Genomic DNA, 23012 nt, shown 5'->3' with positions numbered 1-23012 from the left:
AAAAAATAATTATAATAGTACATTCAAATTAAAATCAGTATAAATTATCACAATACTTTCACAATAAATCTTAAGTGGTAGGTTATTATTAGCTAATATTGGTGAGAAAAAAAATAATTTCACAATATTGATTTAAGTATAAAATAAACTCTCTTATATACATTGTCCTTTTTGGTAATTTATCTTTCAAACTACCACTTTTATAAGTGTTAGCCAAACACTCAACTTTTTTAAAAAGCACTTTTTAACAGCTTTTACCAAACACTCAGCTTTTTGAAAAATCACTTTTTCATTATGCACTTTTTGAAAACTCCACTTTTTCATTATGCACTTTTTCAAAAAGCTGAACCAAACTCACCCTTAGTTGGTATTATCACACAGTTCAGAGTAAGTTTGTGAAATTTACCCAAAATTTTTTTCACCATCGGTCAGTGTATTAGTGAAATAAATATAAAATTTTGGAATTTAAATTGTAACATTCCCAAATTCTGCAATTTGTGTTAAGTGGTAATGTAACCTGTTACTATTGACATTTTATTAATAGAACAAAGGATTAAGGGGGAAAAACTTTAAAAAATATAATTTGAAAATTTTTGAAGTTTTATTTAAAAAAAGAAAGAAAAAAAAAAGCTTTTATCACGTTGTTGTGTAGTGCATGAAGTACTATTTCTATCTTTTTTATTTTGGTTTGTTCATTTGGTGAGCTAGTGAGTAGAAACTTTTGATCAAGATCAGTTCCAGCCATTAGGATACTTAGAGCTTGGTTAGTTGGTTTGTAATTTAATAATTAGAAAGATGAGAAACCTACACCATAAAGAATACAGGCTTCTTAGGTCTTGATTTGAAAATGTGTGTTTTAGTTTAAGATTGACTTAACTTGACTACTTGCCCCAAAACCCGAATATTTCCAAGTTCATGATGGTTCTACGGTTCATGTGAGAGGGTGTCACTTTACTGTAGAAGTAATAAATAATTTTCAATTAAAAAAAATTGGGGAAAAATACCCATACACCCCCTAAACTTTCAACTACTGGTCAAAAGACCCCCTTAACTTTTTTATTGGCTAATTTACTCCTTAAACTATTCAAAACTGCCAAATCAATACTTCAGTTAGTCTCACGTTAAAACACTAACGGAATAAGCACGTGGGACTCACGTGACTTTTAATTCTCAAACTTTAATCACCCAAAAGTCCAAAGCCCAACAGAAAGAGGAGGGAAGAGAAATAGGTTCGGCAGTGAAAGAGCTCAGGCAGTCAGTTCAGAGCCACTGTGATCTTTCCCTTGCCGTCTCGCCACCCTTGTGTCGGCGGTGCCTTGGTGGTTCCGCCGCACCGTTCTATGTTGGTACGTCTTTTTTTTTTCCTTTCATTCGTTCCCTGAGTTTAAATCCACAGTGAACTTTTTTTTTTTTTTTTTAATCTACATGTACGAATTTCTATAATAGAAATTATTGGTTTGGTTTAATTTTTGGGTTGGGTCTCTGTGAGTTTGGTTTGGTGTTGTACCACCTGGTATGTTTGTTTTTCACGTCTTATGTATTGCTATTTAAATCCACAAAGAACTTGTTTTCTATCTCCATGTGAGAATTTCTATAGTAAAAATTATTTGTTTGTTTTAATTTTTGGGTTGGGTCTCTGTCAAATTCTTTTTTATTTTATTTTATTATTATTATTTTTTTTATCTCCATGTGTTGTTCACTGGATGTTTGATTAAATGCCTGAGAGACATATAGCTATTGCTCTAATGGTTTAAACAATGAAGCCTGAAATTGGTTGCACGCATCAATGAAGATACAAATTGCAGATATCTTTTTTATGTTTTCAAAAAAAGATATACGTGGATTTCTAAGATCTCCAATGCACACAAACTTTGTATTACATATAACTCAGGTTGAAACCTTACCTATCAAAAAAAAAAAAAAATGCTTGTTGAAGTCTTGAAATAGTCGTCAACCACTTTATGCAACTATACATTAGCATGGTGGATGGAGGACTTCAAAATTAGTGTCATAATGTCATTAGCAAAGCTTGTCATATAGGATTTATAAAGTTTATTATAAATTTTGTGATTTTTTTTTCCACTTTTCATCAAGTTAAGTGGATGGTGGAGGATTAGGAGATTTTTATATATGATATTTAATGTGGAAAACATAAATAGACATAAAGCATTTGAAAAAGATATACAAAGTTTGTCTCTGAAATTGGCTGCTCTGTTTATGGCTTTGCTGAGTGCAGTAATGCAGATTCCACTGCTAGCTTTCTTAACTTTAGCAATTGAGCCATTGACATGCCCATCTTATGTTCATTGCCTCTGCCAGTAAACATTCCCCACTCTTCCTGAGCCTAGGACAATTCTTTTTGGGCTAGTTGCCTTTAAGAGTGGATTTTAAAGCGATTCATTGTCATTTAGTGGAGAGTGCATACATAACCAAGCAATGACATTAAGAGGACAATTCATTTTGGGGCAACTGTCTTTTTTGTATTTTAGAAACTTTGTGGCAGCAGCTGTCTTTAATTCAGCATTTTGTGGGTCATGCTAAGCCACCACCATGGAAACTAGTATCATCGATCATGTGCATAATCCATTTATAAAATGGTAAACAATGATATTGATTAGCAGCAACCATGCATATTGTAATATTTTGAATTATGTGAATTGAATTAGCAGCAATCATGCACATGTGCATGTGCAAATTGTTATATTTTTTTTCCCACTATTCTATATATATATATATATATATATATATTTTTATAAATTTTGTTTTCTCTAACTCTTCTATTAACGTTCTTGTTAATTTTGCATTGTAGCCATGGATGAATGTCCACTGTCACTTCCTAGAAATTCACCTTCTATGCCAAATGTACAAGCCCCTCAATCCCAATATGATTCTATTGAGGCTGATGGCCAATCTGAAATTGTTAATATTCCAATTGATGTGGAGGATGACGAGGATAACGAAGATTACAACTTGAGTGATTTTTCTGAATCTGATGATGATATAAATGAAGATTTTGGTATGGAGGATGATGAAATCAATAGAGCAATTGGGGGCAAGCAGCTTGAGGGAGTTTGGAATGGTGAAGGAGACTCAGATCATGGGGATAGTGATGAGTTAAGGAGTGCAGAAGGGTCATCTGATGATGAAGGGAATTCAAGGCCTAGGTTCCCTAAGTTTAACCAGCGCATTGGCATGGAGAATGTACAACTAATGAAGGATCAAAAATTTGCATCACATGTAGTCTTCAAGGAGGCACTAAAGGAGTGGTGTATTAAAGAAAAACATGATTTTGAGTATAAGCACAATGATAAGTGGAGAGTGACAGCTGTATGTAAAAAAAAATGTGGTTGGAAGATACATGCATCCCAAACACAAATGGGAGATGCCTTTCAAATCAAAAGTTTTAAGAGCATACATACGTGTGGCAAGGATCATAAGAATAGTAAGATTTCTTCATGGTGGCTAGGCAATAAATATTTGCCATTCTTTAGAGATGATCATACTTGGACAGCAAATGCATTGAAGGGTGCAGTGTTTAGGGACCATGAAGTTGATGTGACTTTGGACCAATGTTACAAGGCTAAGAGAATGGCCTTCAACATGATACATGATGTTGAGGAGAAGCAGTATGAGAGACTTTAGGACTATGCAGCTGCTATTAGGAAGTGGAATGTGGGTAGCACAGTGAAGATACAAACTGCAAATGATGTGTTTGAGAGAATGTATGTTTGTCTTGATGCTTGTAAAAGGGGATTCTTAGCAGGTTGTAGGCCACTTATTGGGATAGATGGTTGTCATTTGAAGGGGACAACAGGGGGACAGTTGCTGGTTGTTGTTGGGAAGGATGGGAATGATAATATCTTCCCAATCGTTTATGCTATCGTTGAAATTGAGAATAAAAGCTCTTGGACTTGGTTTCTACAATATTTGTTGGATGACATCGGACATGTGGATGAGAATGGATGGGTTTTTATCTCAGACTGACAGAAGGCAAGAAACAATTAATGTGCATGTGAATTATTTATTTATTTTTTTAAAATATCATGATCTATAACCTAGATATGAATTACTAATGTATATTTGTGTATTTTTTATGGCAGGGATTAGTAGGGATTAGTAGAGACCTTTAAGGATTTGATGCCTAATGCAGAGCACAGATTTTGTGTTAGGCATTTACATGCAAATTTCAAGAAAGATTTTCCTGGGAAGGTACTCAAAGATGCAATGTGGAATGCTGTTAGGGCAGCAACAAAGAATTCTTTTGACTTCCACATGGATGAGTTGAAGAAGCTAGATGTGAAGGCATATGAGTGGTTTGTAAAGTTAGATGTGAGAACATGGAGCAGACATGCTTTTAATCCAAGAAGCAAGAGTGACACTCTAGTAAACAATATAGCAAAGTCTTTCAATGCTTGGATTTTGGAGGTTAGGGATAAACCGGTGTTGACAATGATGGAGATCATAAGAGTGATGTTGATGCAAAGGTTGCAAACCAAAAGAGATCATATGAGAATGTATGAAGGGAGGGTTTGTCCAAGAATCTATAAGAAGGTTGAGAGGATAAAAAGTGAGGTTGGACATTGCATTTCTCGTTGGAATGGAGAGTCCAAATATGAGGTGGAGTATATTTATGGTGGAAGATATGCGGTGGACTTGAATGAGAGGACTTGTGGTTGTTGGAGATGGGGATTGAGTGGAATCCCATGTTTTTATGCTGCTGCTGCAATAATTGAGCATGGAGAGCAACTTGATACTTATGTAGACATTGCTTACACTAAGGAGACATTCCTAAGTTGTTACCAATGGATGGTAAGCCCACTTCCAAGCCATGAACAGTGGCCAAAAACACCCTATGACCCAATCAAGCCCCCAAAATTTACAAAGAAAGTAGGCAAGCGTAAGAAGGCAAGAAAGAGGGAGGCAGGAGAACCTATTAATGCATTTAGGGTGAGTAAGAAAGGAACTGCCATGAAATGTGGGAATTGTTTCCAATGGGGACATAATCAAAGAACTTGTAAAGCTCCTGATAACCCCAACAAGAAGGCTTATAAAAAGAAAAAGAAAGGGTAGTTAGGACAATCATCTACGTCTGGAGCTAAAGGGAGTAAAAAATTATCGGTAAATTTCAAGTACTACTTTGTTGAACTTTTCCAGCCTTTTTGGCTTTTTACAGGGTACACAACAATCAAATATAGGTAATCAATAATCAAGTCAAAGTCGTACAAATGACAACACTAGTGGAAGCAAGAAGAATAAGGGAAAGGCTAAGGCCTAGTGGCAGCAAGAAGATAAATAATTTTTTAGTTCTATATTTTGTTTAGTGATACATGGCCTTTTAAAAATACTAATGGAACCGGTATACTTTTGTTTTTCAATATTGCTAGAAAAGTGTAATTGCTGATTCATTGAGTGTTATTTTTGGCAAACAATATACCATTTGTAAACACTCATTTGATATTTCAATTCATGGCATATTGAGATCCTTTTAAGAATATTGATTGAGATCCTTAGAGTTATTGCATAAGAATACTGATTGATTTCCATTGAACTTTATTTGATTGTAAGAAGCTAAGAGTAAAGCTTTACAGTGTATACATTTTTATTTTTCTATCTGGTATTTTATGATGGATGAAGATTGAGATGCCTTTACAATTAAGATGATACTTTCATCTAGTTGCTATTTCTAAAGAATTGATTCTAGGTTAATCATTTATTTTTAAACCTTTATTGTCATTTTTGGTTTCTATTAAGGGATGTCTAAGGGCATCGATTAAGGGATGTTCCACCCTTAAATGACACGATATTGATTCTATTGAATATCAATAACAAAATCAACATGTTCAATCATGCGTGAAGAGAAGACTAAAAGGGCATTTGTGGGCATGAAGAGGGAGCAAAGGTTGCAATATACATCTTTGTAATAGCATCAATACTTAATAGTGCTTAATGTAAATGATGCAGATCAATATTTGATCACACCAGTTATTTATATTTATATGAACTATAAAATCAAAGGATATTTGGCTCCAAAAAGTTCCAAAAGCTCTTTTTTAAAGGAAAATACAAATTTGAGCATGGCAACAGATAATTACTAAACTTGAGAAAATATACTGCCATTAATTTCATAAGTTGAACATTACATAGTTGTGAACATTTTTATATTACATTACATCTAATTTTCACATATAGATACATTACATTAAAAATCATTTTTTTTAGTATTCCTACATATTTAGTCACTGCAAATAAAGATGACTTTCAATGTTAACACTTGGACCCCAAACAAAAGGCTATCACAATCCCACTATTGATTTAAGAAACCACTAATAATCACCAAAGCCACTTAGGGATTCTCTTATGCATTGCAGCTTCATTCTTCAGTCTTCCATTAGTGTCCAATAGTCTAGTAATTACACTTTTTTCTCATTGGTGCAAATTCAATGTCATGCCTCTCAAAGTAGTTACATACATTACATTCTTCAATCTTCAATCTGATCACCTGAGACAACTGCGTTCCCTGCAACAAACAGTTTTTAAAATCATAAGAACCCCAAGATACATAAACCAATCATTTTTTATATTACATTCTACTACAAGTATATACTACCAAATGTCAAGTTTGAATGAAATTTTAACGCAACTCATTTATAAGCTATGTGCACCTAAACTGACCGTTACCCTTCATCAGAAAATGATTAATAAAACTAGACAGGAAAAGGTTATAGATAAGAGGTGTGTCACTGGCCACTTTCCCTGTAGGTTTGTATCATGAGAATTTAACCAAACCAACACAATTCTGATGTAAAGAACGCTGATTCAAACAGAATCAAAAACACAAAATGCATTTAAGGTAGACAAAGCTTTTTGTACCATAGAAGGAGTTAGACTCGTGAAAAAATATCAAATACTAAGGCCCATCGATTGGAAATTAATTTATAATATATAATCCTATATATAAAAAAAATAAAAAATAAAAAATAAAAAAAGTCAGTTTAATAGTAAACCTTCTCATTATGTCAGCTGCTGCGATCATATCCTTATGATGGGGAGATAACTAGTCCAAAACTAACTTGGCTCTTTCAAAATTAACTGTGATACTGCACATCTAGATTAACACTTCTGTGCTGCTATGGTGATAAGAGATGGGAGGGACATGTAGGTGCCAATGTTTACTAGCAGAGACAATGAACATAAGATGGGCATGTCAATGACTCAATTGCTGAAGTTAAGAAAGCTAACAGTGGAATCTGCATTGCTGCACTCAGCAAAGCCACAAACAGAGCAACCAATTTTAGAGACAAACTTTGTATATCTTTTTCAAATGCTATATGTCTATTTATGTTTTCCACATTAAATATCATATATAAAAATCTCCTAATCCTCCACCATCCACTTAATTTGATGAAAAGTGGAAAAAAAAAAATCACAGAATTTATAATAAACTTTATAAATCCTATATGACAAGCTTTGCTAATGACATTATGACGCTAATTTTGAAGTCCTCCATCCACCATGCTAATGTATAGTTGCATAAAGTGGTTGACGACTATTTCAAGACTTCAACAAGCATTTTTTTTTTTTTTTTGATAGGTAAGGTTTCAACCTGAATTATATGTAATACAAAGTTTGTGTGCATTGGAGATCTTGGAAATACACGTATCTCTTTTTTTGAAAACATAAAAAAGATATCTGCAATTTGTATCTTCATTGATGTGTGCAGCCAATTTCAGGCTTCATTGTTTAAACCATTAGAGCAGTAGCTATATGTCTCTCAGGCATTTAATCAAACATCCAATGAACAACACATGGAGATAATTTAAAAAAAAAAAAAAAAGAATTTCACAGAGACCCAACCCAAAAATTAAAACAAACAAATAATTCTTACTATAGAAATTCTCACATGGAGATAGAAAACAAGTTCTTTGTGGATTTAAATAGTAGTATGTAAGAGGTGAAAAACAAACATACCAGGTGGTACAACACCAAACCAAACTCACAGAGACCCAACCCAAAAATTAAACCAAACCAATAATTTCTATTATAGAAATTCATACATGTAGATTAAAAAAAAAAAAAAGAAGTTCACTGTGGATTTAAACTCAGGGAGCGAATGAAAGGAAAAAAAAAAAAAAAAAAAAGACATACCAACGTAGAACGGTGCGGCGGAACCACCAAGGCACCGCCGGCACAAGGGCGGCGAGATGGCAAGGGAAAGGTCACAGTGGCTCTGAACTGACTGCCTGAGCTCTTTCACTGCCGAACCTGTTTCTCTTCCTTCCTCTTCCTGCTGGGTTTTGGACTTTTGGGTGATTAAAGTTTGAGAATTAAAAGTCACGTGAGTCCCACGTGCTTATTCCATTAGAGTTTTAATGTGAGACTAACTGAAGTATTGATTTGGCAGTTTTGAATAGTTTAAGGAGTAAATTAGCTAATAAAAAAAGTTAAGGGGGTCTTTTGACCAGTAGTTGAAAGTTTGGAGGGTGTATGGGCATTTTTCCCAAAAAATTGCTTCTAACTAGTTTGAGGTTGTCTTCTTCCAAACCACTATGTAACAATTGAAGAGATCATTCATATGTAATTTTAGTCATATAAATTTTTAAATAAATGATATGGTTTGTTTAAATATATAATAAAATTTTAAATAGGTCCAAACCAATTTTGAGCTAAACTTTGTCAATTTTCAATTATATAAATATAGAATTGTTACGTCCATAACATTTTCACAACACTCACAATAAATTTTAGGTGACAAATGGTTACTCGTTCTAATTTGGATACAGCATTAAAATTATTATTTTTATCCATTAATAATGTCTAGTAATAACTTTTTTTTTGAGAAATTAAAAATATTGTAGACAAAATATTTCTCATATATATATATATATATATATACAAGAAAAATGCTGTAAATTCTCTTTAAAAAAAATGCTGTAAATACTACAATTTTTTTTTAATAATAATAATAAAATAAGGTGGCAAGAATGTGTTTGAAACTTCCTACCGACATTTTATTATTTAACTTATTCATTTAAGTTGATTCCAAAAGGTGAAATTAATAATGTTGCCTTCCAAAAGTCTTGAGTACTAGTAAAGTTACCAATAAAGCAGTCAATCATGGCGTGCTGATTTTGTATCTTTCTTGCGAGAAAGATACAAAATCACTAGTAATGCGGTCAATTTTGTTTCTTTTATATGTAGATTTATACGAGTCTTTCTCAGAAGTAGGTTGCACCAATCATGCACATCCGGATCACCAATTGAGAAAGTAAAAGAAGAAATCCAAAAAAAAAAAAAAAAAGGTTTCACAGGACAAAGAAACCTCTTAGCACATCAAACTCTCTTAGAATGCCTATTATTATTATTAATTTTTTTGTTGAGAGAAAGAAAACCTATTAATTTAGATAACAGTAAGACTAAAATTAAATAAAAAATAAAATAAAATGAAAATTAAGATGAGTAATATTGGAGAGGAAATTAAACTAGCTTAATTTGGTAAGATGAAGCTGTCTTTATTGATATGCCTCAATTGTTTTGGAGCTTTATATCTTTTTTCTCATATATAATAAGGTACGAGATTTTTCATCATATCAATATGGAGAAATTTTTTTCAATCCACTGAGTAAACTTTATGAGCTTACTATAATATACTTTTAATAACATACTTAAAAAAAATTATAAGCAATACTTTATTTAATAATTATTCGACTTTTTTAGATAACATATATTTGACTTTTTTAGATAACATAATAATTATGTGATTGTTTTAGATGACTAATAGGTCATGTGATCAAAATATAGGTAGATGATTATCCAAACTATTTGGGGGAGATCACTCCTACTTAGTTACAAGACTGTCTTATATAATAGGAAAATGATATATTCACAACATATTCACAATATTTTCAAAACAAATCTTAAGTGGTAAATTGTTATTAGTTGTTACGGGTGAACCAAAAAGTAATTTAAGATGTAAGATTCAAATTAAAACCAATGCCAATTTAATACCCTATCTCATTTAGGTGGATCAATTTTAAATCCTTTAGACGCCGTGTTGAAAGGACACCCCTAATTTTGTATACTAAAAATGTGGAAAATTTTGTTTTTAAAATGTACCAAAAAAAATAATAATTAACAAACCGAAAAAAAAAAGAAGAAGAAATTTTTATCTAAAGGTTAGTGTATTAATGAAATAAATATAAAATTTTGAATTCAAATTGTAATTATCTCTTAAAAAAAAAATTGTAGCATTTACAAATATCTACATTTTGCGGTAATGTAACCTGTTTAAAAGAATCATGTATTTGTATAAAACTAACGGGGAGTATGGAACTACCTTTTTTAAATAGCGTACTATATAGCCATTTGATTGAAAAACAATGGAAAATTTTCGAAAGGTTTTATATTTAAAGAAAAAAAAAAAAAAAACCCCCCTTTATCACGTAATTGTGTAGTGCATGAAGCACTATTTCTGTCCTTATCTAATTTGGTTTGGTCAGGCAGCAATGAGTCAAAACTTTCCAGCAAAGCTTAGTTCTTGTCTTTGCAAGTGCTTGTTTGGTAATATTGTTTTAATAATATTGTTTAAGTATAGTGAAAATATATATAAGTGAAAAATTATTGTGAAAATACATATTGTGTTGTTTAAACAACAAAAACTATTATTTAAACAACACAACCAAACATATTCTAGAACTTAACTTGTAATAATTTAATAATTAAAATGCAGGCCTCTTGGACCTCGCTGCAAAAAAGTGTGTTTTAGTTTAAGATTGGCTTAACTTTACTTTAATTATCCCAAAATCCGAATATTTCTAATCTTATGATGGACCCAATATACGTACAAGATGAGAGGATATCCTTGTACAATTGAAGTAACTAATAATATTTTATTAGGCAATTATTGGTTTATATTAATATTACAATGTAAATTTATTGTAAAATGTAAAATAAACGTACACATTTGTAAAAATTGTATAATATTATTCACATTTTTTTTAAAAAGTTTACAACGTAAATTAATATAAATAAAATTTTCAAAGATACCATATAAATACAGAGAAAATGTAAAAGTAGTAAAATTTTTTTTATAAAGAGCTTACGAACATGGCAAAAATGTGTTTGAAACTTCCCACCACCGACAGTTACTCTTAGGGTCCGTTTGGATACAGTTGAAAACTGAAAATTGAAACTGAAAACTGAAAAACACTGTAGCAAAATAATTTTTAAATGTGTAAATAGTACCGCGGGACCCATTTTTAATATTTTTTTTTCTGAATAAAGTGATTGTGTGGTCCCATGAACAGTGCTCAAACAGTGTATAAACAGTAAAATTTGTCTCTATACAGTAAAATTTGTCTCCCACACAGTATATGAACAGTACTTTTACTGTTCATTCGCTGAAAAAAAAAAAAAAAAAAATCTTAAACGCACTCTAAGAGTGCGTTTGGATTGGGCGTTTTCGCCCAATCCTGCGTCTGCGTTTTTCTTTTTTTTTTTTTTTTTTTTTTTTTTTTTTCACGCGTTTTGGGTTTGCGGCTACTGTTCATGCACTGTTCAATGAACAGTAGCCGCAAACTTTGACTTTTCAAATTTTTTTGACCAATCACAGCAGATCGTGTACTGTTTACGGACCCACAAATTTCACTTTTCAGCAACTTTTTCATTAAAAATGGGTCCCACGATACTATTCACACATTTAAAAATTATTTCACTACAGTGTTTTTCAGTTTTCAGTTTCAGTTTTCAGTTTTCAGCTGTATCCAAACGGACCCTAAGTCTAATAATGGTTGCCTTCCCAAAGTCATGAGCACCAATAAAGTTACCACTAAAACAGTCAAAAGTTTTTGTTTTTTTCTCACTTTATACGGTGAGCACTAATAATGCTGTCCAGGTTGGCATGCTTCAATTTGTAACTTTATATGACTGTTTGGAATCAAGTAGGGTAGACCAATTATGTACAGTCAAGTAGGATGTAATTGTACCGTTGAAGTAACTAATAATTTTTCATTAGGACAATTATTGGTTTGTATATTAATATTATAAAGTAAATTTATTGTAAAATATTAAATGAATGTAAATATTTATAAAAAATGTATACTGATATACACATTTATTTAGTTAACAATGTAAATCCTACGTTAATATATAATGTAAAACGATATAAATACAATAATTTACAAAGATAATAAATACAGAGAAAATGTAAAAGTAATACAAACATGACAAGGTGAGTTTGAAACTCCCTCCCGACAGTTACTATTATTTGAGTTGATTCTGATGGTGAAAGTAATAATGGTTGCCTTCTAAAAGTCACGAACACTAATAAAGCTACTAATAAAGCAGTCAAAAGTTTTTGTTTTTTTCTCACCGTATACAGTGAGCACTAATAATGCTGCGTGCTTCATTTTGTAACTTTATATGGCTGTTTGGAATCAAGTAGGGTAGACCAATTATGTACAGTCAAATCACCAACTGAGAAAAAGCAAATGAAGAAATAAAAAAATTAAAAAAAATCAGAAACAAGGAAAACCCTATTCAGTCTCCATTCCCAACTCATATCTCAGAAGAGTGTCTCTTTGGTTACATCTTCATTTCCTATATTTGATATTTCCTTCTTTCCCACGAGCGAATCATGTCAGTTATCGGAGAGGTTGCTTTATCCGCTTTGTTTGAGGCGCTGGTTAACAAGTTAACCTCCTCTGATTTGTTGAAGATCTTTCAGCAAGAACAAGTTCATGTTGACCTCAACAAGTGGAAAAAAACGTTACTGAAAATCCATGCAGTTTTGGATGACGCAGAAGAGAAGCGGGAGACAAGCAGGTTGGTGAAGATCTGGCTGGACGAGCTGGAAGAGTTGGCATATGATGCGGATGATATCTTGGATGAGTTTGCAACCGAAGTTTTGCGACGTAAGTTAAATGCAGAACCCAGCACAAGTAAGGTAAGAAAGTTCATCCCTGCTTGTTGTGTGGGTTTGAGTCCAAGTTCTTTTATGTTCGATGCCAATATGCGGTCCAAGATTGCAGAAATTGACTCTAGACTACGAAGAATTGGGACAGAAAAGAATGATTTGGATTTGAGAGGAAGCACTGGGGGAAGGACTGGAACAGAAAGATCAAGGGTGCCCACTACTTCTCTGGTGAAAGAAGACCATACTTATGGCAGGGATGAGGACAAAAAGACTATCATCAAGTTGTTGCTGACTAGTGAACCTCGTGATACTCAACTCTCTGTGATTCCCATAGTTGGTATGGGAGGTTTGGGTAAAACAACACTTGCACAACTTGTATACAACGATCATGATGTCAACTGTTATTTTGATATGAAAGCCTGGGCTTGTGTTTCTGAAGATTTTGAAATTGTAAGGGTGACAAAAGCAATTCTAGAATCTATCACTGATGAGAATTGTAATATTAATGATTTAGACAAAATACAAGTGAAATTGAAGGAGAAATTATATGGCAAGAAGTTTCTGGTCATTCTAGATGATGTTTGGAACAAAGACTATGATGATTGGACTAAACTACGTTGTCCATTTGAATTCGGGGCTCCAGGAAGCACAATTATTGTCACCACTCGAGATCATGCTGTGTCAACAATAATGGGAACTACTCCACCTCACCAGTTGAAAGAGCTATCAAATGATGCTTGTTGGAGTCTATTTATCCAACATGCACGAGGGTCAACAGATTCTATTGCATATCCAGAATTTGAAGAAATTGGTAGTGAAATTTTAGACAAGTGCAAGGGCTCACCTTTGGCAGCAAAAGTACTTGGAGGCGCTTTACGCACTAAACGAAATCCTAATGAATTGAAAAACGTGTTAAATAGTAAGATTTGGGAAAAAAATGGTATTATGCCAGTTCTTGAATTGAGCTACCAATACCTCCCTTCTCATTTGAAGAGGTGTTTTGCATACTGTTCACTATTCCCAAAAGATTATGAATTTGAGGAGAATGAGCTTGTCTTGTTATGGATGGCAGAAGGTTTGGTTCAAGAAACAGAAAGCAACAAGTCGATGGAAGATCTTGGTGTTGAGTGTTTTCATGATCTACTCATGAGATCATTCTTTCAACAATCAAGCAATAATGGATCACTCTTTGTCATGCATGATCTTATCAATGATCTAGCTCGATTGGCAGCAAGTGGCTTATTCTATAGAATGGAAGATGCATTGGGAAGTAATAAGCAATCCGAGATTTCTACAAAGGTACGACATTTCTCTTACACTCAATGTTTTTGTGAAGGCACCAAAAAGTTTGAAAACCTCCGCAGAAATATGCATCTACGAACATTCCTACCCTTACTCCTACCAAAATATGGCCAAAACTACTTAACAAACTATGTTCCCAATTGTATATTGCCACAATTTAGATGCATAAGAGTATTATCTTTAGGTGGATATTACATCATTGAGCTACCAAGCTCAATCGGTAATCTGAAACACCTAAGATATCTCAACCTTTCTCATACACCAATTAGAAGTTTACCAGAATCAACAAGTTCTCTATACAATTTGCAAACATTGATGTTGAAAGGTTGTTACAAACTTACAAAGTTACCGGAGAAAATTAGGGATCTAGTTAATCTTCGGTATCTCGACATTACAAATGCCAATTTAATTAGAGAAATGCCGGTGGGAATAGAAAAATTAAAGAACCTACATACGCTATCCAATTTTGTTGTGGGGAAAGATAATGGATCCAAGATAGGAGACTTGATGAACTTGGAGTTTCTTCGGGGAAGACTTTGCATTTCAAGTTTGGAGAATGTGCTTGATGCTGAGGATGCAAGAAGGGCCAATTTAAATGGTAAGAAGAATTTAGATGCACTAGAGATCAAATGGGGGTTTGCACTTAATGATACACAAAATGCAAGCATTGCGAAAGATGTTCTTGACATGCTACGACCTTGGACAACGGTGAAAGAACTTTCAATTGATGGCTATGTTGGTGTGCAATTCCCAACATGGTTAGGAGACCATTCATATTCTCATATCGAGGACCTAAAGATTGTCGGATGTAAACAATGCAAATTCTTACCTGCTATTGGACATCTATCCTCTCTTAAATTCCTTGTCATTAAGCGTATGTCTATGGTGTTGACTATTGGTCCTGAGTTTTATGGGGAAGATTTCTTGAAATCTTTTCAAAAATTAGAAACACTTCGCTTTGAAGATATGCAAGAATGGCAAGATTGGATTCCTTGTGGAGTTGAGTATGGAGGATTCCCTCACTTGCGTGAGCTTTTTATCTCTCAATGCCCCAAATTGCAAGGGAAATTGCCACATTGTCTCCCATCATTGGAAAAATTTTCTATTAGCAATTGTGAGCAGTTGGTTGTTTCAATTCCAAGCCTTCCAATGCTCCATGAATTAGAAATTGTGGGGTGCAAAGAGGTGGTGAGCAATAATATAGAAGAGTTATGCTTGCTGGAGTCGATTACTTTTTCTATTCCAGGTCTTAAAAGCTTATCAAAGGAGTTCATGGAAGGGTTAGCAAAGGTAAAAGATCTAAATATATATAATTGTAATGAGCTAACATCTTTGTGGCAAGAGCAAGATAGTCTCATTTCCCTTGTTAGGCTGGAAATCGAGTCGTGCCCAAGTCTCATCAACATCAGCTTGACGTCAACATTAAAGACATTGAATATTAATGGTTGTGGTGCTTTAAAATCCCTACCAATGTCCAATTGTACATGCCTAGAATATGCAACTATTGCGAAATGTAGTTCTTTGATGTCCATTTCAAAACGCCAGCTACCTCCAACTTTGAAAAGTCTAGAGATAAAGGATTGCGAGAATTTGCAATTTTTGATAGACGAGGGAGAGGCTTCTTCTTTATTATTGAAAGAGGAGAGTATTAACAGTAATGCATCTCTTCTTGAGCACTTGGGTATTAGAGATTGCCCGTCTCTAAAATGTGTACTATTAAGAGGTGACCTATTTGTGAAGCTTAAAGTCCTTGAGATTCAGTCTTGCTCAGAGCTGACATCATTATCATCAAGTAACCAGTTACCTATTGCCCTTAAAATACTTGAAGTAGATGATTGCCCAAAGTTAGAGTCAGTGGCGGACAACTTACACAATGACGCGTCTCTTGAAAGTCTTGGAATCCGTAATTGTAAAGAGATTAAATTCTTACCGGAGGGCCTACACAAACTCTGCCACTTGAATGACATAAGCATATCACACTGTTGTAGTCTTGTTTCATTTCCGGATGGAGGGTTTCTCCCCACTCACCTGACAAATCTTTCGATCTGGCGCTGTGAGAAACTAGAGGCCTTGCCCCGCGTGCATATGGTCACTACTCTTCATATATATAAATGTCCAAGCATAGTATCCTTACCAGAAGAGGGCTTGCCGACAAACCTAAAGGAACTTTCGTTGGGAGGGATGACTAACTGTAAGCAAGTATTTGAATGGGGATTACACAGACTCTCGTCTCTTACATGTCTCACCATTTTTGGTGATGAATTTGAGGATTGGCAGTCGTTTCCTGAGGAGGAAGATGGGAAGATGTTGCTACTGCTACCTACCTCTCTAACCTCCCTGTCGATTAGTGGTTTTCCAGATATAGTGTTCCTATCCTCCAAGGTATTTCAAAACCTCTCTTCACTTGAAGAACTGTGGATCTGGTATTGCCCTAAACTCGCATCCCTCCCAGAGAACGGCCTGCCTCCCTCACTTCTGCAACTACTAATTTTTAATTGTCCAGTGCTGAAACAGCACTGCAAGAAAGGAAAAGGGCAAGAGTGGTTGAAGAATATCATCAACATCCCTTGCGTTCAGATTGATTCGAGGTCCATCTACGAGCTGCAGGAGGAGGAGCAGCAATAATTGTGTAAAACAGAGAGAGCAAAACGTACAGAAATATACATATTTACTCCCTCAAGGTACAACATTTAGAAATTGGTACCTCTCTTCTCTCAGCGTGTATATTTATGCAATATGAATTTTAAAAATCCAACCCTAATTTAAGCTAATTCTTCTAGTGTTGCAGCAGAGGCTATCTTCTCAACTCCAAAAAATTCTTCTCAAATTCCTAAAATTTGGAGGTACGTTAAACTTTTGGGTTATACATTTTAATTTATTAGTTTTTGTTTTACTTCTTTTGAATGTGTGGAGTTATAGTTTTTTGTGAGTGCGCTTCAGATTTTGCATTTATATTGTTCAGTGAAGTGGGTATTGTAGGACATGTATATGGTGTGGAGTTCATATACATGGCAATGGGTCTCAGAAATTTGGTCCAAGTTTAAGAGGAATTGCTTTTATTATTTTCATTGTGGACTATTTAGAATTTACCTTAGTGGTATGAATTTTGGTCTTTTGTGTGGTTTCACATCTGTGGTGAGGAATTTCATTTGTATTATTCCTTGGGAAAGTTTTTTTTTTCAGGGAAAATAGTTGTAAAGAGGTGCTCAGATGTCTATGTGTTCAATTTTTTTCCCCCTTCTAAAGAATGTACTTCTAGCACTTTGAAGGTTTAGCTCATCAATATCTCTTACAGTTTTAAATGAATCTTTATGCCTAAGGCACATAACTGTTCGATTAAATTCCTGAAAGAGAAATAGTAACATGGAATTTGATGATTGCAGGTTATATATTGTGTTGTGGAACATGTTTATCTGTGGGCATGTACGGAATGGAGGGATGGCTTTTTAATACTATGCCTGAGTGGCTGAGTCAAATGTTATTTTAACTAGAGATCATGCCTTGGCCTTGAATAGATGATAGAAGCATTGTCACCTATGTTCTACAGATGGGCAGGTATTTTATTTGTTCCAATGCAGTTATGATATGAAATGAATTATAATGATTTCATTAAAATGTTTACCTAACTTATTAATGACCGTGAACATTCCATAACTTGTGATTATCTGTACCATTTCATTAGAATGCAAAAGAACCCTGTAGTTTGGACAGGACCTTACTGTTAGATCTGAATTTTTTGGATCAAATTCCATTATTAATTGGCTCTTTGTTTGGGTGGAGAGATGTCTACAGATGCTGATTTGTTTCTTTTATCATTGTTGTTTTGCAGCCACTCTCAGGTTTTTTTTTTTTTTTGGTTAATAACTCTTTGGGCAATTTGGAAATGCAAGAGTGAGGGCATGCTTGAAGGGAAGGCTGTCAATGCTTTTCAAGCTCTTAACTACTGCAAGCACATGGTCATGATCTGTCAAGAAGAAGCAGTGCCTGTGAATCATTTTTTAAGAAGTTTTATACCTCCTGTTTGCAATTGGACACAATTTGTTGATTGTTGAGAACGGCAAGAGCTGATTTCAGTGGAAGTTTTCTAGTGAGGTGCAAGCTTCTGTGCAAAGATTGAATGGGGAACCAAATTGCAAGAGGCTGTTTTTGTTGGATGACTAGTCCTTAGTCAATTTGTGAGGCTTTATCCTTTGTACTTATGAAAGGCGTGGTGGCTGCACTTTTACTTACTAGAAGGTCTGAGGTTTGTAGCCTTTGTTATGGAAAGCAAATGCCAAGCTGGGAGATATAAGCTGTTAAGAAAGACATTGCTTGATCTGCTGCGTTCGCGATTTTGTAAGCTCCCGGTTTGGTAATTCTAGTCAGTGTCCTATTTAAAGCATATAGCCCGGTCCTCTTTTTATGCAACTTTTATGTTAAACCTCGTATGTACTGATTACAAGTTTCAGGCTTACCAGTTAAAAAAAATATCTTTATAGATCCACTAACTAACCACCACTTTGACAAATGAGTTGAAAATTGTTGTTTGAAACTTTACTTTCAGCCATCAACTAATCGTGGCTTAAAGAATATCCTGGACAGCATTGCACATTGTACTTGAAATCATAGTTTTAAGATATACCTCTATTGTGAGTACTAAATTATATTAGCTGGTAAGGCCATCATTTTTTTTTCTTCTTTCGGAATTTTTCTTGATAGAGAAGCACAAAAATTTTAGCTTTAATTTGAAGTTTATTTTTCATATATATATATACATATATATATATATATATATATATTTGTATTTTATCTAACTCAATTTCATTTCAAATTTTCAGCGGCTTTATTATTGATGGTTGGATGCAAAGTGGGCCAGTCATCCAGCATTAGATTGTCTTATTGGATTCTTGCAAAGATGGTCACATTAGCTAAATTCTGGCATCAGGTAGTAAAAAGTTGTTTGTGCTGATTTCTTATCATTTTTAACTGTGAAGGTCAACTGAAATAAAAAAGTTGATCAGTAAGGAAGATACATTGACTGAATTACTCTATTTGGGATCGAGGTTAATTGACTGTGTTTTTTCTCCCAAGGCTCATATCCACTTTCAAGGAATTCACAATGGACCAATAAAATAAGGGTCAATACTTCTTTGTTTGGTGAGTATTTGGGTGCAGATTACACCTCTCACTATACCACCTGACCTGAGCCGTCAATTTTAACTTATTTAATAGTTCCATTTGGTAAACGTATAATAATTGTAGGAACTTTGATGCAGCTATTGAATGAAATGAAGCAGCGTATGTGTAAGGATACATCCCCCAACACAAGGTATAATATTGAAAACAACGCTCAGGAACCTGAAATGAGAAACTATGGCTTCATATTTTTATTTGTTTGAACTGGAATCAAGTTTTTTGATTTTAGTAAGACAAGATGATTCACCTGATTGCAGGTTCTATATCATGCTGTGGAACATGTTTATCAGTGGGTATGTATGGAATGGAGGGATGGCTTTTCAATAGTACGCCTGACTGGAATGTTCTTACCGTTAGATCTGAATTTTTGGAATCAAATTCTATTAATAATTGGCTCTCTATTTGTGTGGGATGGTGATTATTTTCTTCCATTTTAGTTGTTATTGAAGAAACTCTTAGCGCTTGTTTTTTTGGCTAATAACTCTTTGGGCAATTTGAAAATGCAGGAGTGAGAGCATGCTTGAAGGGAAGGCTGTTAATGCTTCTCAAGCTTTTAACTACTGCAAGCACTTGGTCACTTGGTCAGGACCTGTACTTGCAATCTGTTGTAAACCTCCTGTTTACAATTGTAAACAATCTGTTGATTCTCGAGAATGACAAGTGCTGATTTCAGTGGATGTAAATACCAAAAGAGAATGATGCTATTATGGTTCAAGCTTTCTATTCAATGATTGAATGGGGAACTATATTGCAATTGGCTGTTATGGTTGGGTGGCTTAGTTGAAATCCATATTCCTTTATCAGACAATTTGTGAAGCCTTGTCCTTTGTATTTTGAAAGGCAAGGTGACTGCATGCGTACTTAACGGTAGCTCTTTGGTTTGCAGCCCTTGTTAAGTAAAACAAATACCAAGCTGGGAGGTACAAGCTGTTAAGAAAGACATTGCTTAATGTACTGCATTCACGATTTTCTAAGCTCTCAGTTTGCTAATTCTTCAGTTTCTGGTTTGATGCACATAGCCTGGTCCTCTTCTTATGCAGCTTTTATGTTAAACATCGTACATACTGATGACAAGTTCAAGCTTTTAACAGTTTTAAAAATATAGTTAAGGATGCTGTTGACTTAACACCATTTTGACTAACAGGTTGAAAATTGTTTTTGAAATTTTACTTTCGGCCATCAAATAATCCTGGCTTAAAGAATAATCTGGATAGCATTGCACATTGTGCTCAAAGTTATAGCTTTAAGATATACACTATGGGTGAATAATTAAGTATACTAGCTAGTAAGACCATCATTTTCTGTGTCTCTTTTGGAATTTTATTGTTAGTGAGAGCACTGAAATTTTTAGCTTTCGTTTGTAGTTTATCTTTTCATTAAAAAAGAAGAAGAAAAATTTGTAGTTTATCTAACTCAATTTTATTTCAAATTTGCAGCCTGTTTTATGATTGATGGTAGTATGCAAAGTGGGCCAGTAATCCCGCATTGGATTGATTTATTGAATTCTTGCAAAGATGGTCACATTAGATAAATTCTGGCATCAGGTTGTAAAAACTTTTGTCTTGGTTTCTTATCTTTGTTAAGTGTGAAGGTCAACTGAAATACAAAAGCTAATCAGTAAGGAAGACACATTGACTAAATTATGCTATTTGGGAGGGACTTTGTTGCAGATATTGAATGAACCGAAGCAGCCTTTTTGTAAGAACTACCTCTTCCAACGGAAGGTATAATATTGAAAACAACACTCAAGAACCTGAATTTATATCTTGCTGACATTTTTTCAAAACAAACTCTAATTATAGGATAGACATGAAATTTATATAGAAATGGGAAACTATAAATTCATATTTCTGTTTGATTGGTTTGGATTTTAAGTTAATTTTAGTATGACAAGATGGTTCACCTAATTGTGTTTCATGGGAAGAACCTTTCCTCTTCTTATATGATCTTTAAGAAGTAAAAAATCATTGCTGATGATATATCTGCTATATTGCTTTGAAGAATACCTTATTCGGTGCTTGCTCAATCTTTTGCCTTTTCTTCTACATTTTATTTTTCTATGTTTCTCTGTACTGTCTTTTTTATGGTTTGCCCAATTTGAATCTTTAGTGAGCTTAAAGATTGAGGAAAGAAATTATTCAGGTCTGAGAGGGCAAACACCTAATCGACTTTTCTTTTGTGTATGTGTAAATAAAAATATAAGTTCCCCTTTCTTTTATCTCGTTTATCTTTCGACAAAAGCAAGTTAGAGATAAGTACTAGAAATTTGTGATGAATTCATTCTTTCTTTCTTTTTTTCCTTCTTTTTTTTTTTTTTTTTTTTTTTTTTTTTTTTTTTTTTTTTTTTTTTTTTTTATAAATTTTTAATTTTAGTTGTCTTTAGAGTATGCTATAGTACCTTCATTTCCATAAATGTCACATAGCACTATAGAACAAAAAACCAAGTTCTTAGTTTTCACTGAATTTTTATTTGCAAATTTTCAGGGAAGTTTTACATTGGTTGTGTGATCTAAAGGAGGCTAACCAGCTATTGTAGATATTCTAAACCATTGAAAACATGGAAATAGCGAAGCACTTCCATTCATTTTGCAATTCTGGTAATTAAAAATATTTTTCTTATCTTCATTTCATAATGTGCCACTGCTTTATTTGTTATGTATATTCTACTTTGGCCTTCGTAAATAGTGTAGTCACTCTACTCACTTGATAACTGATTGGATCTTGAATTTTTCAACAGGCATCTGCAATTCCTATAAGAATATTTTGGTAGCAAAACACCATAATGCCAAAATCCTGTCTGTCTTCTATGAATATCCTGCCCCAGTTCTGAGGATCATAAACTACCTATCCAGCTTGACCTGCTTGTAAATTGTAATATCTATCCCTTTAAGCATGTATATTAATGAGGAGGCGTATTAGGCTTACTTTACAGCTTCAGATTGTGGTAATGATGGAACTTGTCTTTGACTCAAACTATTCTGTGGTGAAAACTCTTACTACTTGAGAGATGTATTATAATGTTGCTGCTTGCTAAATGTATTATGACTTTGGTATTACAGCAGTGGATTTCAATGAATTTGTTCTCTCTTTTCAATACGAAGTAGATAAAATGAAAGTTTTTGAGGCTAGGCCTTGGTCTGTTAAAGGTCATTTGTTGATCATCAAATAATGCAAACACAACTAATAGTGCATGAAATTAATTTTGACCCTATTGAGGTCTGGAAGTCCATGGTTTGTATTTGGACTCAGTGTCGGATGGTGGGTAGGGTGGTAGAACCGTAGAAGTGTCCATGATCTGGCAGAAATATGCTAGAGTTAAGAGTTGAAATTGAGGTATCCTTCTCTCTCCCTCTGCATTTTCTGGGCATCTAAACATGATTAATGCTAATTTTTGTGTGCAGGGCAAAACATGGGCTAGAAGTCAACCTTTTATTTGTTTTAATTTTTTTGCTTGCTTTAGGATCCAAATCATGGTCGGACTCCAAATATTGGCTCTTGGGCTTTTGCTTAATTGCCCAGGGTTTGGGTCATGTGCCTAATATTTTTTCTTTCAATCAGTCATGCCAGCACCCCTAACCACAATAAAACTCATACCTCAACAAACTCACCAACAAAAAGAACACCA

The 23012-nt window shown here is 33.9% G+C and overlaps 2 protein-coding genes and 1 long non-coding RNA gene across 25 annotated transcripts; 2 read left to right on the top strand and 1 right to left on the bottom strand.

Annotated features, from left to right (window-relative positions):
* The first annotated feature begins 4137 nt into the window (after positions 1–4137).
* On the top strand, positions 4138–5070 carry LOC115985967. Its single transcript, XM_031108848.1, has one exon. The coding sequence runs from the start codon at positions 4138–4140 to the stop codon at positions 5068–5070; it is 933 nt and encodes a 310-aa protein (XP_030964708.1).
* Positions 5071–6092: 1022 nt separating this feature from the next.
* Positions 6093–8329, bottom strand: LOC115986395. Its single transcript, XR_004090710.1, has 2 exons — positions 8146–8329; positions 6093–6517 (listed from the first exon to the last, which is right to left on the bottom strand). It is a non-coding gene; the product is annotated as an uncharacterized LOC115986395 (long non-coding RNA).
* A 4196-nt stretch (positions 8330–12525) lies between these two features.
* LOC115986389 (putative disease resistance RPP13-like protein 1) lies at positions 12526–22481 on the top strand. 23 transcript variants are annotated; one of them, XM_031109355.1, is made up of 13 exons: positions 12526–16893; positions 16993–17055; positions 17596–17767; positions 18042–18547; positions 19030–19136; positions 19283–19348; positions 19468–19520; positions 19645–19801; positions 19894–20444; positions 20824–20931; positions 21058–21111; positions 21872–21984; positions 22125–22481. In XM_031109355.1, exon 1 carries the CDS (start codon positions 12632–12634, stop codon positions 16835–16837), a length of 4206 nt encoding a protein of 1401 aa, XP_030965215.1. In that variant the 5' UTR covers positions 12526–12631; the 3' UTR covers positions 16838–16893; positions 16993–17055; positions 17596–17767; positions 18042–18547; positions 19030–19136; positions 19283–19348; positions 19468–19520; positions 19645–19801; positions 19894–20444; positions 20824–20931; positions 21058–21111; positions 21872–21984; positions 22125–22481. The 23 variants fall into 23 exon arrangements, with proteins under 23 accessions (XP_030965215.1, XP_030965210.1, XP_030965209.1 ...); XM_031109350.1 differs by having other exon boundaries at positions 21006–21111; XM_031109349.1 differs by adding an exon at positions 18756–18840 and having other exon boundaries at positions 20824–21111.
* The last annotated feature ends 531 nt before the right edge of the window (positions 22482–23012 follow it).

Source organism: Quercus lobata, chromosome 4 (assembly GCF_001633185.2).
Source record: "Quercus lobata isolate SW786 chromosome 4, ValleyOak3.0 Primary Assembly, whole genome shotgun sequence".
NCBI lineage: Eukaryota > Viridiplantae > Streptophyta > Magnoliopsida > Fagales > Fagaceae > Quercus > Quercus lobata.
This window is presented reverse-complemented; position numbering and strand designations above follow the sequence as displayed.

Coding starts and splice junctions, on each gene's coding strand:
- LOC115985967 (XM_031108848.1), top strand. CDS start 4,138: ATGCCTAATGCAGAGCACAGATTTTGTGTTAGGCATTTACATGCAAAT.
- LOC115986389 (XM_031109359.1), top strand. CDS start 12,632: ATGTCAGTTATCGGAGAGGTTGCTTTATCCGCTTTGTTTGAGGCGCTG.